Source organism: Bombus huntii, chromosome 12 (assembly GCF_024542735.1).
Source record: "Bombus huntii isolate Logan2020A chromosome 12, iyBomHunt1.1, whole genome shotgun sequence".
Classification (NCBI taxonomy): Eukaryota; Metazoa; Arthropoda; class Insecta; order Hymenoptera; family Apidae; genus Bombus; species Bombus huntii.
The window spans coordinates 5,436,804-5,449,972 of NC_066249.1; the positions used below are offsets into that span (position 1 = coordinate 5,436,804).

Here is a 13,169-nt window from a genome sequence, read left to right on the forward strand (position 1 = left end):
GCCACGAGCTGACTCGTTCCACCAGCTAGACGCCGCAAGTGCGGAATATTCTCACCGTGTTGCTCCATCCTTCGTTCTACTTGGTCACGATGCAAAAACTTTATGAAAAATTCCGATTGCCGATAAGAGAATTTACTTAACCGGCTCGATCATCGTTTTCTCGGCGAACTTGGAATAATTCTACCGCTGGAGCTTTTCCAGAAAGCTGAGACGTAGAACTGTGTTTACACAGTTTAGAACTGTGAAATACCGTTTGACGAATTTGTCAATTGGCTGATTTTTATTTATTTATTTAATTACGAACACCAGAGGAAAACTGTTCGCCAGAAGTGGCACGCGCGACAGTTCACCAAAATCGTCGAAGAGGAAGCGGCGTGCCATCGAGTAGGGGGGAACCCACTTTGCTTGGCAATCGCGTCACGCTCGTTTACGCTAGTTTACGCCAGTTTACACAAGCGATATTATGTTAAGACCCATCTTTACGAGGGCCGACAACGTCTCGTGGAAAATATCCTCGGGTTTCGACGTTATTGGCGAACGGAGAAAAAGAGGAAAAGAAAGAAAGTAAGAGGAACGCAGAGTTGCTGGAAAAGAGAGACGAAAGCTGTGTGTTAGCAGCAAAGCGAATCCCAAAGCGAAGTGTTTCCTTCGAGACGATCGCGGCTGAGATATGACGTCCGACTGGCTGCCAGGCTTTGAAGGGCTTCGCAAACGATCGGTCGTTGAACCGCGAATCGTTCTTGAAGCGTTACTCCCCAACGATGGGACGTGCAAATTTCACTGGCCGACATTTGCCTGTCTGGAATTTGAGCATCCTCCGCTTCGGGCTATTTCGAGCCTGTAGCACGTTCTGAAATTTGTCTCTATCAAAGAAATTTTGAGTGCCAAGCTCTTGGAGTTTTTTTTTTTTTTTTTTTTTTGGAACTTTATATTTGGACAAGTTTGATATCGCTGTTTGTAAAATACGATATTCCTCGAATTTATGAAATTTCTCATCGTCGAGTAGTCATTTGAAATTCCAAGTTCTCGTATTGTTCAACCATACTTGAATATGGTATTAAAGAAGGATATTTCTTCGTAAGAAAATTGTGAACAATAGCATTCACGATTACCATAAAATTTTACAGCCGTCACTAGGATTATTATCGTTAAACGTTAAACCTTCCCATTGCTTTGTGGCACGACAGTCGGCATATAATAGCAGAAAGGAAGTAATTAAAATTCGATAAAAGGGAAAAGCGTCAGCTGCGTTCGATTTTCGTGTGGCGTACGGATCCTGGCGAATCCTACGCCACTGCGGGGTAAGAAGGAGCGAGGAGGAGGAACAAAGCGACCCACGCTGCTACGGGTATCATCATAGTCATATTCATACGCGAGTGTAAGGGCATTTCAGCACTGGGACAATAGCGAGAGCGAATTTTTTCGCGGCTGGATTGCAGCGTGGCTTTTTTGTAGCTACGCGACGAAGCGACGTCGACTGCCAATAAAGGTCCTCCTTTATGAAGCCTGCTGTAAGTACCTGGTCGCAGCTGTCCGCACGGAAACGGGCCACTGTAACCATTCTTTGTTTTCCAACCTTTCAAACATTTCCCCTCTCAAACGACCATTCTACCGTAACTTAAAAAATTATCGTAAAATGTTTCGAGGACGTCGCATCCCAAAGACGAAGGCTTAAGAATCCTTACCGTCTCGGTTGCAACAGCTTACAAATTTTTCATTTTCCACGTTTTTTTCCACGAAATAACTGCATAGCGTGTTTGAATCGAATATAGTAGCTTGGTTCGACAAAGTTCTTTCAGCGAAAGAAGTTTCACGCGACTTCAACATGATAAACGGTGGCAGGTACAACAATGGGTTCATTACCGAAAGTTTGGCCCAGCTTGGGTCCCCTTAGCGAATCCTGGGCCGGCGAAGGGGTCCGGGTCGGTGACCTCTGCACACCGACGGCCGGACCGCGGCACCGGCCTTTGCGAAAAGTACACGTGCACCGAGCAAACGTCGCTTCTAACACGAAGAATTTTCGTCGAAGCTTGAAAATCGTTCTTCAACGATTCGTAATACGATGCGTTAGTAAACTATGAAAATATTACTATTTTATCGACGTGCTAATATTTATGGCTTTGGGGACGATAGAACGATCGAAGCGAGAGATTAGATCATTCTGAAACTCGTACCAGTTTGTAATATTTCCTTTTCTTGAAATTTCGAGGTATAATTTTCTTTCGGTTGGATGCGGTGGTCACACATAGTCGCCGAAAAATAAATACATGCACGGTCATTGTGCGGCCACGCACTATGGAACAACGGCAGAAGGGTTTTTGTTCCAACGTATGGCGTACCATGCGCGGCGACTCGTGTCGTGTCATTCACTCGACGTGATACGACGCCACGAAAGCGACTGCAAAAGCCAACTTCTTTTCGCTCTCGACGAAAATATCCTGTTGAAAAGGATTCTTGGAAGAGTAGCTGAAACTTTCCTCAACCCTTTGAAATTCTTCAAACTGTTTCACGTATCATTCGTCACACTTCGCAAACGTTACATCTTCCAGTTTATCGTTGTTCACCCTATTCTTTAGCGTACGGTTACGGTACGGTAACGACGCAATACGGTGTGCGTTTAACTCGAATAGAAAATAAAATGTGCGGTCTATATTTAGAATCGATCTTACGCAGAGATTCCTCTCGCGTTTCAATTTGCCTGTTGCCTGCTTTCAATGCAAATAAAAAGAGGGGGAAAAAAGAGAAAGAAAAAGGAAAAATCACGTTTTCGATTTAACATCAGACGCAAAATTAATGATCGTTTACGATTATTAATAGCGACGCGAAAGCCTCGACCGTCGTCGAACGCGAATTTCGCACGATTATCGTCGAATGAAATACCTCAGCTGAGGCTCTCGTAGTAATTGCTACGTACCGTCGAGTGATAAATAATTTGCAAATATGCCGCACCGTGCAATGACAACATTGTACATAGGGGCGGGCTCTCGGTATCGATAGTCGCCTGGAGATTTATCGATTCGTTCGATTGCCGTTTCACAAACGCGACCTTGAATCCCTTGCATCCTTTGTCTTGCTCCTTTTTTCCGCGCGTACGTCCATACACCGCTCTATTACTTGCTCCATCTTCTTCTATCGATGGTAGACAATCACCGATGCGCTTTCGCTGATAAGATTTATCGCTTCAGTTTGTCGAAGATAATCGTTGTTTAAGCTTCGTACTCAAACCTCAGATGGATGAAACATGTCCGTTGATGGAAACATGAAAAATCCGAGTCGAAAGACACTGTGATTTCTATTCCGCCAAAGGAACAAATCTTTTCTAACAAGTTGCTTTTCGAATCGTTCGAAACTTCGTTGAATGAAAGGAGTAGGTTCGAAAGATAACGGAGAAGCGAGGCGAGGGCCACGTGAGGAGAGACGAAGGAGGAGAGAAGCTATTGACCCGTTTGATTGATTAAAACGTCGAGCGCGTCGCAGTTGTTCGATCGCTAAATGAATTTCGTTCGCCGCGCTAGCCAGGTATACAAAGCGGTGCTTTAAATCTTCGGGGCTTAATAATAATCAGTCTGAAGGCTCGTAACTCTTCGCCGTGAATCCTCCGTCTGGGGGGACGTTGAACGCAACAGGCTAGATGGAACGCCATCGTGAGGGCGTGCTGAAGCATTCGCCCCAGCGAAGTAAAGCCAAGAAGAAAGCTGCGTTTCAAAATATATTTTATGCGCTTACTTTTCTCTTTTCTCTTACTTCGATAATAAGAGATTGATAAAAAAAAAAGATAAATATAGACAGAGATTAGAAATATTCAGGTAGTCGAGCGAGTGGAAGTCTGTGGGCGCCATTTACCATTATTAGAAGCACGTTATTGCGCCACCGGTATTATTTTGCGGCGATAACAAATCGTCGTGAAATTTTAATTACCAATTGTATAAAACGCTCGGATATTCTTAGATATTATTAGTCGTTAGGTAAACGTCTGGAACAGCTGTAAACGAAGGCATTTTCTGCCCTCTTTACCTTCCCCCTGTCATCTTTCTCATGAATCATCTTGATAACGATCCACTTGTGCGATGGAATCGACGTATTTCATTACTTATTCGATCATGACCTATCCCGCACGGGTCGCCGCACGTCCTTCGCGAATAATAAAGCGGTCGTTTTAACACTGCAAACCGCCACTGAAATTCTTGATGTTTCAATTGAATTTCAAACGGAGCGTAAAGCGCCGCTAACCATCTTCAAGATGCGTGTATATGTATAAGAGAACGCGAGCACAGGATGGCTGGTGTGTTCGTCTGGCCGTTTATTATGGCACCGAAGGAAATTACGAACGCGCAGCCTGTGGCCGTGGCGGTAGCCGAGTGGTGCGCGGGAATATACGAGTGGCGGTAGGAAATGAACGCCAGCCTCGAAAACTCGGATCAGCTCTAGTGCCTTCGTGTCTCCTCTGACTAAACGAAAATATAGCGAACATCTGAATTTAAAGAAAATATAACTTCGTACAAAATATCTTGGTGTTTCTCTGAAACTGCCCCTTTTTACAACGCGTTCCAGCTTTCGGAAATTTTCGACAGATTAGACACTCCTCTGAAGGAATATCTATGTGTGATCTTAGCTCCGTTTCCAAGACACGAATCATCAACGAACTGTATACACCACGATACATTGTTTCCCACGTAAAAGAGAGAAGATGGTCAGTATCGCGGAGGGCAGGCCTGCATTCTGCATCGGCAATTTGCATGACCGATGATCGAGCACTGGTGCACTGACGGTGGACTAGGTGCATCGTCATTACGCACTGACCAGATACGATCAAACTGTCGGTAATGATAGTCGCGCGACCCGGCGCACGTACGACGAACGCCAGGGTCGCGTTTATTAAATTACGTCAAATTATTGGTACGCTCGAAGGGTCGATTATCGGGGCTGCTCGTTCGACCGCCAAGGATCGTTCTCCTTTTCCCCGATTACCACGGGAAACCAGCACGTGGTGGTAGCTGAGATCTTCATGCTCTTGGACACGGCTCTTTGCCGATCTACCGTCCGTCTATCCTGACACCATTCCTGTTAAGACGGAAAGAGAAAGGGGCAAACGAGAGCGAGATTAGATGTAGGAAAGTTCATTTTCTCGAGGGGGGTAATAAATAATAATATTTTCATACTAAAGTAGGTTACTGTTTCTACATCATTCCCTAGAAAGAACATCTTTCCAATTTTATCCTCCTAAACTTGCTTTCTATACGAATAATCGATAAATCAACGCGACTCGATTAACGTATCAGCTTTTGATTTCAGATTCGAACCGACGAAGGGCTGAAGAAGGCAAAGAGCGGTCCGGATGGGGCGTCAAGGATCTCCGATGTCTTCGATTAATCAAAACTCGTAGCCAGAGCTCAAGCAACGATGGAGGGACGGATCCAGAGTCCGTCGATGATCCCACCATTTGTCCCTTTTTCTTTTTTTTCTTTTTTAATCCCTCGCAGCCGCGACAGCCATTCGAAAACCTAACCTTTCGAATCATTCTCGCATCGAACCGCGAGAAACGGTTAGAACGAGAAAAGAGCAAGAATCGCAACGATATACCGCGTGCTTTCTGCGATTATCAATCGAAGATTTGCATTCAACTTTCATCTCGAAGACGAGGCTGTGACGACGCTAACTGGATGACCTGAAGGAACCGGAAATGGTACTCGAAAGACGGCGCTCACGACTCGCGATCTAGCAGCAAGATCTCTGTAGCTTTAGAGTAGAATAAATCTGAATATCTGACATACTTAATTAAGTAACAATAAGAAACGAGGTTAAAGATCGAGGAGGCTCAGGGAACGATTTTATAAAAAAAAAGAAAAAAAAGGACAAATTGTAATCTAGAGGAATAAGATAGATGAAAATCTGATTGATCTTTGGAGTCCTGTTTTTATGTAAACGTCAAGAGACTCGGAGTACGATTTAGGAAACTCGCTCTACCAAAGTTTGAGCGACTTTTGTAATTACAGAGATCTCGAGAAATTACTGAGAGATAATTCGTGGAAAAGTAGAGCTGCGTCGTCTTCGAAACGAGAAGAATAATCGATTGGATCCAGAACGATCAATGAAAATAGTATCCGAGGATGGTTTTATGAAATTACGAGATCGCCTCTAAAGGAAGGGAACAAAAAATAGCGAATGTAGTAGGCGGTAGAGGATAAGGTGGTCGATTACGGAAGCGCTTCTCGCGATGCGAAGATTGCGAAAAATCATCAGGCACACGATTAGCAGAGAGATTTACGTTAACACGCGCCGTTAGTTAATCTAATAGGGAGCGTAGTTAAGGATTATGAATGCCATAATAATGACTAACTTCTTGTGGTTGTACTTAAGTCATAACTTTACACTTTACTGTTTACGTTTAAGGCCAATTAAGTATGTAAGTTGCATAATATTTCACTATCGGAGTGTCTTCAAGTTAATTGCTAGGCATTTATTTCTACATCTTCTTTTGTTTTTTTTTTTTTTTTTTTTTTTTTTATTTCGATGGTTCCCGGTACCGGAAGATTCCGTGACGATAGTCGTCGACCCACTGGACAGGGGCTTAATGAATTCTAATTTTTTTTTTTCCTCCTTTCTTTCTCGTTAAAAGGAAACTTCTTTCTGACAGACGTTGTTCACCTTTCGAACGAACGAGAGTTTGACAAATCACCAGCCATTTGTCACAGCTCCGGTTCGAGGTTCGACGAATATTCTACCTGTTACTCACAGAACAGTGAAATATTAACGAAGTACCCTTCCGACTCTCATTTTTTTAGTCTCGGATAATTATCGAGTAAAAATTCGGACGGGTAATCGATTGGTTTTACAATTTTTTTCTTCAATCTACATTCATTTCTGCGTCCAGCGTTTCGAACAAAATCGACGAAGGCCTGTGACACCCGAGATTGCGTAAAGGAACTGTTTAACAAATTCTTTATCGGAAATCAGGTATCGAGACCGCCTGTCGGTTAATGGTCCTGGCCAGACTGCGCGCTCTGGACCTTGGTCTCACATTTGTGATTATTATTTAAGTAGATTTTAAGCGTACTCTAGGTTAGGCTAGGCTTTTTACAATGTTTCTTTAAAAAATTTTCCTTTTACTCTTATTCTTTTATCATCGATGAAATTTTACGAGCGGAAGTAACCAACGAACCATGTCGACGAGACGAGCGTAGTTATAAATATTTGAACAAATAATAATGATGATAGAGCTCGTGAATATTCAAAGAATCGTAAGCGAGATAAGAGTTGTGCATTTATACGATTCGAATATCCCGCTAAGAGTGACCATTTTCCTCTCGATTTCGGAGGAAAGGCAAGATAGAACCGGAAGAGAATTCGATTCAAATGCTGATTTGAAAAATAGTTTCATAATAAGAATACGTTTTAATCTGTCGTAATAGTTGTCACAGTTCTCTGTAACATAAGTTTCACTAGTTGTAATGTTAAGAAGATTCTGGATTCTCATGATAAACATTCTATTTTGCGTAATGAATCCGAGTAAGAAGGCACTCGGTCCCCTTTACGATGGAACTCTGTGCGCTATAATCGTTCGTAAACCGAAAACGAATATTTCGTATATCGACGTTCGCCGAGATTTTGCCAGGAGAACAGATTGCAATGCTGCCAGTGTTTAGCGCGTAAAACTCCCTACTTTTTTCCTTTTTCCACTCGACCATCTTATATGATATAATATCCATATTTTATCCTATACATGACTTTGTCCTTCTTTCCTCGTGTCCTTTCTTTGTTAAGTCTAGTTCTTTACAGGGCATTGGGTGTATCATTGTCCGCGTTTTTATGTTGCGCCTGATTGACGTAAAACGATGTTTCAGCATCACAAGGCGGCACGTCGGTTTTCATCATACGATTCGTGTTTTCATGGCGAAATACTCGATGCGTAAGGGTCGAGGATCGTTGTGCCTTCGAATGCACGCGTTCGAATGATACGTTTATCGATCGTAAGAACAGACATCCACTTTGTGATTTCGTAAGCAGTTGTTCAATGTTTTTTTTATACTTTCCTTAATGCTTATCTAGGATAGCTTGTGTACCCTAAAGAGTGTTTCAATAAAAGTGACAATGAAATCAATTCCGATCCTGTCTTTCCTTCGCCAAAGATATCACTTTTAACGCGTTTGCTTATTGTCAACTCAACTTGCTCGTTTATTTGAAAATTCGATTATCGAAAGTAACAACAGTTTCGATAATCAAAAGCAAATTTAGCCTCTGGTGGCGGACGATCGTACTACACTAACCAAAATGGCTCTCGTGCCGGGATACGAATTGCTGTTTTGGCGCGTAATATATTAGTCACTTTTTCAAAATAATCCCAATGAATTGTCTCATATTTTCGAAAATGAGTATCCTTGAATATCCGTCAACGCGTCATGTAGTTACTTGCGTCCGTTTCCGTTGATATATCGGAATAATTATGAACGTTTATTTCCGTATGAATTATTAGTGTGCGATAATTACGTTTTCTAGTGCATGTGACGAAGGGAAAATTCGCAAATATGGCACCGCGTTACGAAAAAATAATTTTATGTCGTGGCTTGTCTGAAAAGAATGATTCACAAGAGGCTTACGTAGAAACGTTGAAAACGGCAGGTTATTCGTGCGACTGTTTACCTACTTTACGTTTCGAATTCGTGAATATATCGGAGCTCAGGGAATGCCTTCTGTCATCGTCTTCATACTATGGTAGTAATATTGTATATGATTTTAGTGCCTTATCTTCATTCATCTCATTATCTTCTTCTATGCATTCATAGGGTTGATATTAACAAGCCGACGTGCTGCAGAGGCAATTAAACTTTCTGCAAAGGAAGATGATGACATTCTACACCCCTGGAGAATTTTGCCAGTGTATTGTGTAGGACCAGCAACTGAATCTTTTGTTAAAACTCACTTAAGTTCAGACAACTGTTTTGGTAAAGAAGCTGGCAATGCCAAAGAATTAGCTGAATTGTTAGTGGCTTCTGTTGCAAAGAAATCAAAGCCCTTACTATATCCTTGTAGCGAGATAGGGCGAGAAACAATTGAAAAGACCCTTAATGAAAGTGACATAAATGTCCATAGAATAGTTACTTATAGAACTCTGCCCAGTGAAACTTTGGAGCGTGATTTATTAAAATTCATGGACAATATGCCCAAAATATTTGTTTTCTTTAGTCCATCGATAGTAGAACATATAGTAGCTCTATTGAAAAAGAAATTGTACGATATGAACAATATAAAAGCAGTTGCTATTGGACCTGTGACTGAGCAAGCACTAGTCCATACTGGTCTGAAAGTATTTGCTACTGCGAACAAACCTGATCCAATATCTCTATTGAAGGCCATTAGTGATGCTGAGAAAAGTGGACTTGATGAAAAGACTGAATGAAGAAATTGTTTATTATTGTGTTATGTAAGTATATAATTATTGTTAATCTATCAAAATTGTATTTAATTTGTTGACATTATACCACTAAGAAGATAAAAAGTGATAATAGTCATTTTATCCATGGTCCAGAATTACATATTACAAATACGATAATATGACCTCAATAGATTAAAATATGTATATTTTAATAATCTATATATAATCTATTTCTATAGAATATTTGTTGGGATATTTATTTAGTAAATTCAATCAGTTCATAGATTGACAGATATCAGTAAACTTTATTTTGGTTATAATAATAAATATCTTATTTTATTTAACATATTGATTAAAAAAAAATAAGATTACCATTTATTTACAGTATGATGTTATCTAGCTCTTATATGACACTCTATACATTACTATATGCTATAAATTATAACAATGTTTATGTCAAAAAACTGATATAATCAGAAAGATCACTTTCCCATCTATAATAAAGGGAATTATTTGTGAACATAATGAAACTGCGCTACGCAAAATATTAATATTTAAAAATAGTACGTTTTAATATATAGAGTGAAAGAACAAATAGTTCGTAAAATTGTGCGTGTCAGTCTTAACCATTAACACTTTACCGACCGATAACCAATTAATCGGTTTTTTGTCTCCGACGCTTACCGACCGATAGCCTATTAATCGGCTTTTTGTTGCCGACCATCTTTCTCATTATTTGAGCAGTAATTTGTTATTTAGTACTAAGATACCTTCAGCAATTGAGTGTCAGTTGCGTTGCTTTGTAAGCTCTCACAGTTTTATACCAATTTGAAAAACTTACCGTTCGTGATGAACGAAAAAAATGGTATTGGAGAGTCTAAACCGAAACAGAGTCGGCGTCAGGGAGAATCTGTGCCTCAGCTGCCGGTCGGACGTACGTATGCTGTTGAATCGCAAGCGGTCAGTAAAATGTTAATCCAGAATGTAGGATTTTCTGTTATTTCTTATGAAGGTGTATCTGTATGTGAATAATTATTAGAAAATACTGCTTCTTTAAAAACATTTATAATACTCGGGACGATTATGTTTCTCATCTCGTATGATCTTGGATGGTAGAACTCGTAATTCGTAACTTCAATATCTACTTCGATTGACTACGTTACCAAGAAGGCACGAAATATCTGCTCCCACAATCGTGGATTGATTAGCGTAATAAGGCTGGGGTGGATTTCCTCCGTTATTATATTTCATTTGGACAGCAGTTTCATAATCAGGTGCTGGTCTATAGGACGGAAGTAAGGCACGTAAGTTGTTGATGTCTGTAGACGACACAGATACAACGGGATACGGTGACGTTGAGAGATCATTGTAACTAGTCCATCTTGTGTGACCCTCTGCATTTCTGTTATCCAAATTTACCGATACCGCATGATCTCCCGAATCGTTCGTGTCGCTGTCCTAAAATATGATACAGAGATTTTACTTGGACGTGTTCTTGGCGCAATGTTGCGCTTGAATGAAATACTACTTACGAAATAACCATTAGTTGATCTCTCCATTGGCCGAGATTCTTGATGTTGCATGTAAAATGTGTGCTGTGCTATACATAAACGCCACACATATTTTGCATTGCGCGATTCGGTAAATATGAATTGCTTTGGCTCCTCGCCTTCGGCTTGACATTCTATTCTAAACGTCTTTTTGTGATTGATCACATTGCTTATATCTTTCCATCTGAAGCATATATAAATCTCCACTATAATTGCTAATTCAGCATGTGATATATTTTTACGAAATAAATACCTATAGAATTGTGTTGTCTGTGTGTTAGGATAGATGACCATAATCCCATTGACAGATATTCCTAGTATCACTTCATTATTTCCATTGTCCTGTAAGTCAAAGTTCTCAAACTTGTTGTTGTGTTAAAGACTATGCAAACTATAGGATCAATGTGAATACCTTAGTAGAAAACGTTTCATTTCCATATCCCTCTAGCTGCATAACAATAGAAATGTATAGTTCCTCTGCTGCAGGCTGAGTAACACCAACCAGATTCTTGTATTGACATACAGCAGTATGCAAAAGAGAATCTGGCCCTCCAGGATCTGCTTGAATAACATCCTGAATAATAAAATGAAGTAAGAATCAAATAAGACGTATCTAGTAATTCTTTTATTGGTAGCTGTCTTTAATTACCTTGGGAAATAATGTACATTGTTGCAAGCACTCCATTGTATGTCGTTCTGCATCATAGTTACCAAATTCTGCTTGCATCAAGTAACTTGCTAAAAGAGTTGCTTGCCTAGAATTACACTGAAATCTACTTTCCAAAACATCGCTTTTCAATTGAAGATAATAATGATACCTAAAAACATGATATTAAAGAAATAAATGGTAATAGTTGAATGATATCGAAATATTTAAGATATTACATACCTTGTCATTTCATCTTGAATGAGTTGCACATCAGTAACATAGTACATGACCCTCAAATATAGACTGAAATTTTTGGCTTCTTTTTCCAATTGTTTTTTCAATGGTTTGTCCATGTCAACCCATCTTGGAGATGGAGAATCATGCCTCGAAATATAACGTAGACCAAAGAATTCAGGCTGTCCTAATCCTAAACGTTGAGTCACATTGTCCAAACACTCCTGACCAAGGCTATCAATACTCAGTGTGCATTCTATGGAGGTGGTATCCAACAGTTCTATGCAGATCACATACTGATTTTTGGAGACCACATTATATTGTCGACTTTTCTTCAAATGAAACTTAAACGGCATTGTAATAACGCGTTTAACTGGAAAAAGACAGCATTGGTATAATATTAAACAAAATTATAGAAATTGAATTTTTTTATGTTCGATTCACTGCATTGGATATTGAAAAGTATTTTTCAATGAAAGACTTATGCTGGAGATAACAGTTTAACAATGAAAGAGAAACGAATAAAATACAAAAGATTGCAGCAACGATGCGCTTTTATTAAGACCGCGAGAGAAAAATAAGTACCGTATAACTACGACCAAACACCGAAATGCTTCACATTCCACGGTACTTTTACTTTTAATTGAAATATATATGCATACACGTACTGTATACATTCCACTCTGTCGAGCATGAGAAATGTATAATTTTTCACGTTTAATAAATCGAAAGCATTTCTAACCTCGTTTTTCACGTCATTAATGCTAGTTACAAAACTGTGGTATATATACAGTTCCTAAACCGAGCTACTATGGCACGAGAAATTAAAACGATGGATTTCTCAGTTAAAACAAATTGAAGATAGCATCAGAAATTTCATAAGAAATACATCAAATGCGTAAAACGCATAAAATTAACATATAGATTATGAATAAAAGTAGTTTTATCGAAAGTGATATGTTCTCCAAATATTTTTCAACTAGATTGGTCATATTTTTGATATCTAGGTGAAAAACACGATCAATGTTATATTTTTTATTAGAAAGTCAGTCAAATTTAGGCTGAAATTGTTGGAAGTTGTTTACATTATGGATAAATCGATATATTAAATCGAAAACTTATACACTAGAGTAAAATTCTACTGATCTTCACTAGAAATAAATATCACTAGGTCTAGTTACCGAAAAAATTCCCTAAACATCTCATTATGCAAGTAACTCAAATTCCTTGGACGTAATATGTACACGATGACTAATGGTCTTATCAAAATTAATCGCTTGCCTTTTATTGCAAATCCTGTTATCGCGTTGGATCGAATAAAATTACGAGTCTCGTGATAAGCGGAACGTGACGCGTGCAAAATTCC

The 13,169-nt window shown here is 39.6% G+C and overlaps 3 protein-coding genes across 8 annotated transcripts in view; 2 read left to right on the plus strand and 1 right to left on the minus strand.

Annotated features, from left to right (window-relative positions):
• The window catches only part of LOC126871719 (uncharacterized), a 150,839-nt gene extending 144,891 nt beyond the window's left edge, over positions 1–5,948 (plus strand). For 3 of the 4 annotated variants that reach the window (XM_050630845.1, XM_050630843.1, XM_050630846.1), the window contains one exon: positions 5,293–5,948. The gene's annotated coding sequence lies outside the window, so the exon portion shown is untranslated. Of the gene's footprint in view, positions 1–5,279 lie in introns of all 4 variants that reach the window. The other variant, XM_050630844.1, reaches the window with a different exon arrangement.
• Positions 5,949–8,245: 2,297 nt separating this feature from the next.
• LOC126871754 (uroporphyrinogen-III synthase) lies at positions 8,246–9,493 on the plus strand. Its single transcript, XM_050630952.1, has 2 exons — positions 8,246–8,709; positions 8,781–9,493. Exons 1-2 carry the CDS (start codon positions 8,523–8,525, stop codon positions 9,392–9,394), a joined length of 801 nt encoding a protein of 266 aa, XP_050486909.1. The 5' UTR covers positions 8,246–8,522; the 3' UTR covers positions 9,395–9,493.
• A 158-nt stretch (positions 9,494–9,651) lies between these two features.
• On the minus strand, positions 9,652–12,954 carry LOC126871738 (tyrosine-protein phosphatase non-receptor type 14). 3 transcript variants are annotated; one of them, XM_050630904.1, is made up of 7 exons: positions 12,546–12,954; positions 11,810–12,176; positions 11,570–11,738; positions 11,333–11,494; positions 11,174–11,262; positions 10,903–11,104; positions 9,652–10,828 (listed from the first exon to the last, which is right to left on the minus strand). In XM_050630904.1, the coding sequence occupies exons 2-7, from the start codon at positions 12,157–12,159 to the stop codon at positions 10,505–10,507; spliced, it is 1,296 nt and encodes a 431-aa protein (XP_050486861.1). In that variant the 5' UTR covers positions 12,160–12,176; positions 12,546–12,954; the 3' UTR covers positions 9,652–10,504. The 3 variants fall into 3 exon arrangements, with proteins under 3 accessions (XP_050486861.1, XP_050486860.1, XP_050486859.1); XM_050630903.1 differs by having other exon boundaries at positions 12,472–12,953; XM_050630902.1 differs by having other exon boundaries at positions 12,389–12,953.
• Positions 12,955–13,169: the final 215 nt, after the last annotated feature.

Excerpts from the sequence above, each read along its gene's own strand:
- LOC126871754 (XM_050630952.1), top strand. The coding sequence starts at position 8,523 with ATGGCACCGCGTTACGAAAAAATAATTTTATGTCGTGGCTTGTCTGAA. Across the intron at positions 8,710-8,780 it reads GTCATCGTCTTCATACTATG|GGTTGATATTAACAAGCCGA; the intron begins GTAGTAATATTG and ends ATGCATTCATAG.
- LOC126871738 (XM_050630904.1), bottom strand. The coding sequence starts at position 12,159 with ATGCCGTTTAAGTTTCATTTGAAGAAAAGTCGACAATATAATGTGGTC. Across the intron at positions 11,495-11,569 it reads AATGTACATTATTTCCCAAG|GATGTTATTCAAGCAGATCC; the intron begins GTAATTAAAGAC and ends TTTATTATTCAG. Across the intron at positions 10,829-10,902 it reads GATCAACTAATGGTTATTTC|GACAGCGACACGAACGATTC; the intron begins GTAAGTAGTATT and ends ATCATATTTTAG.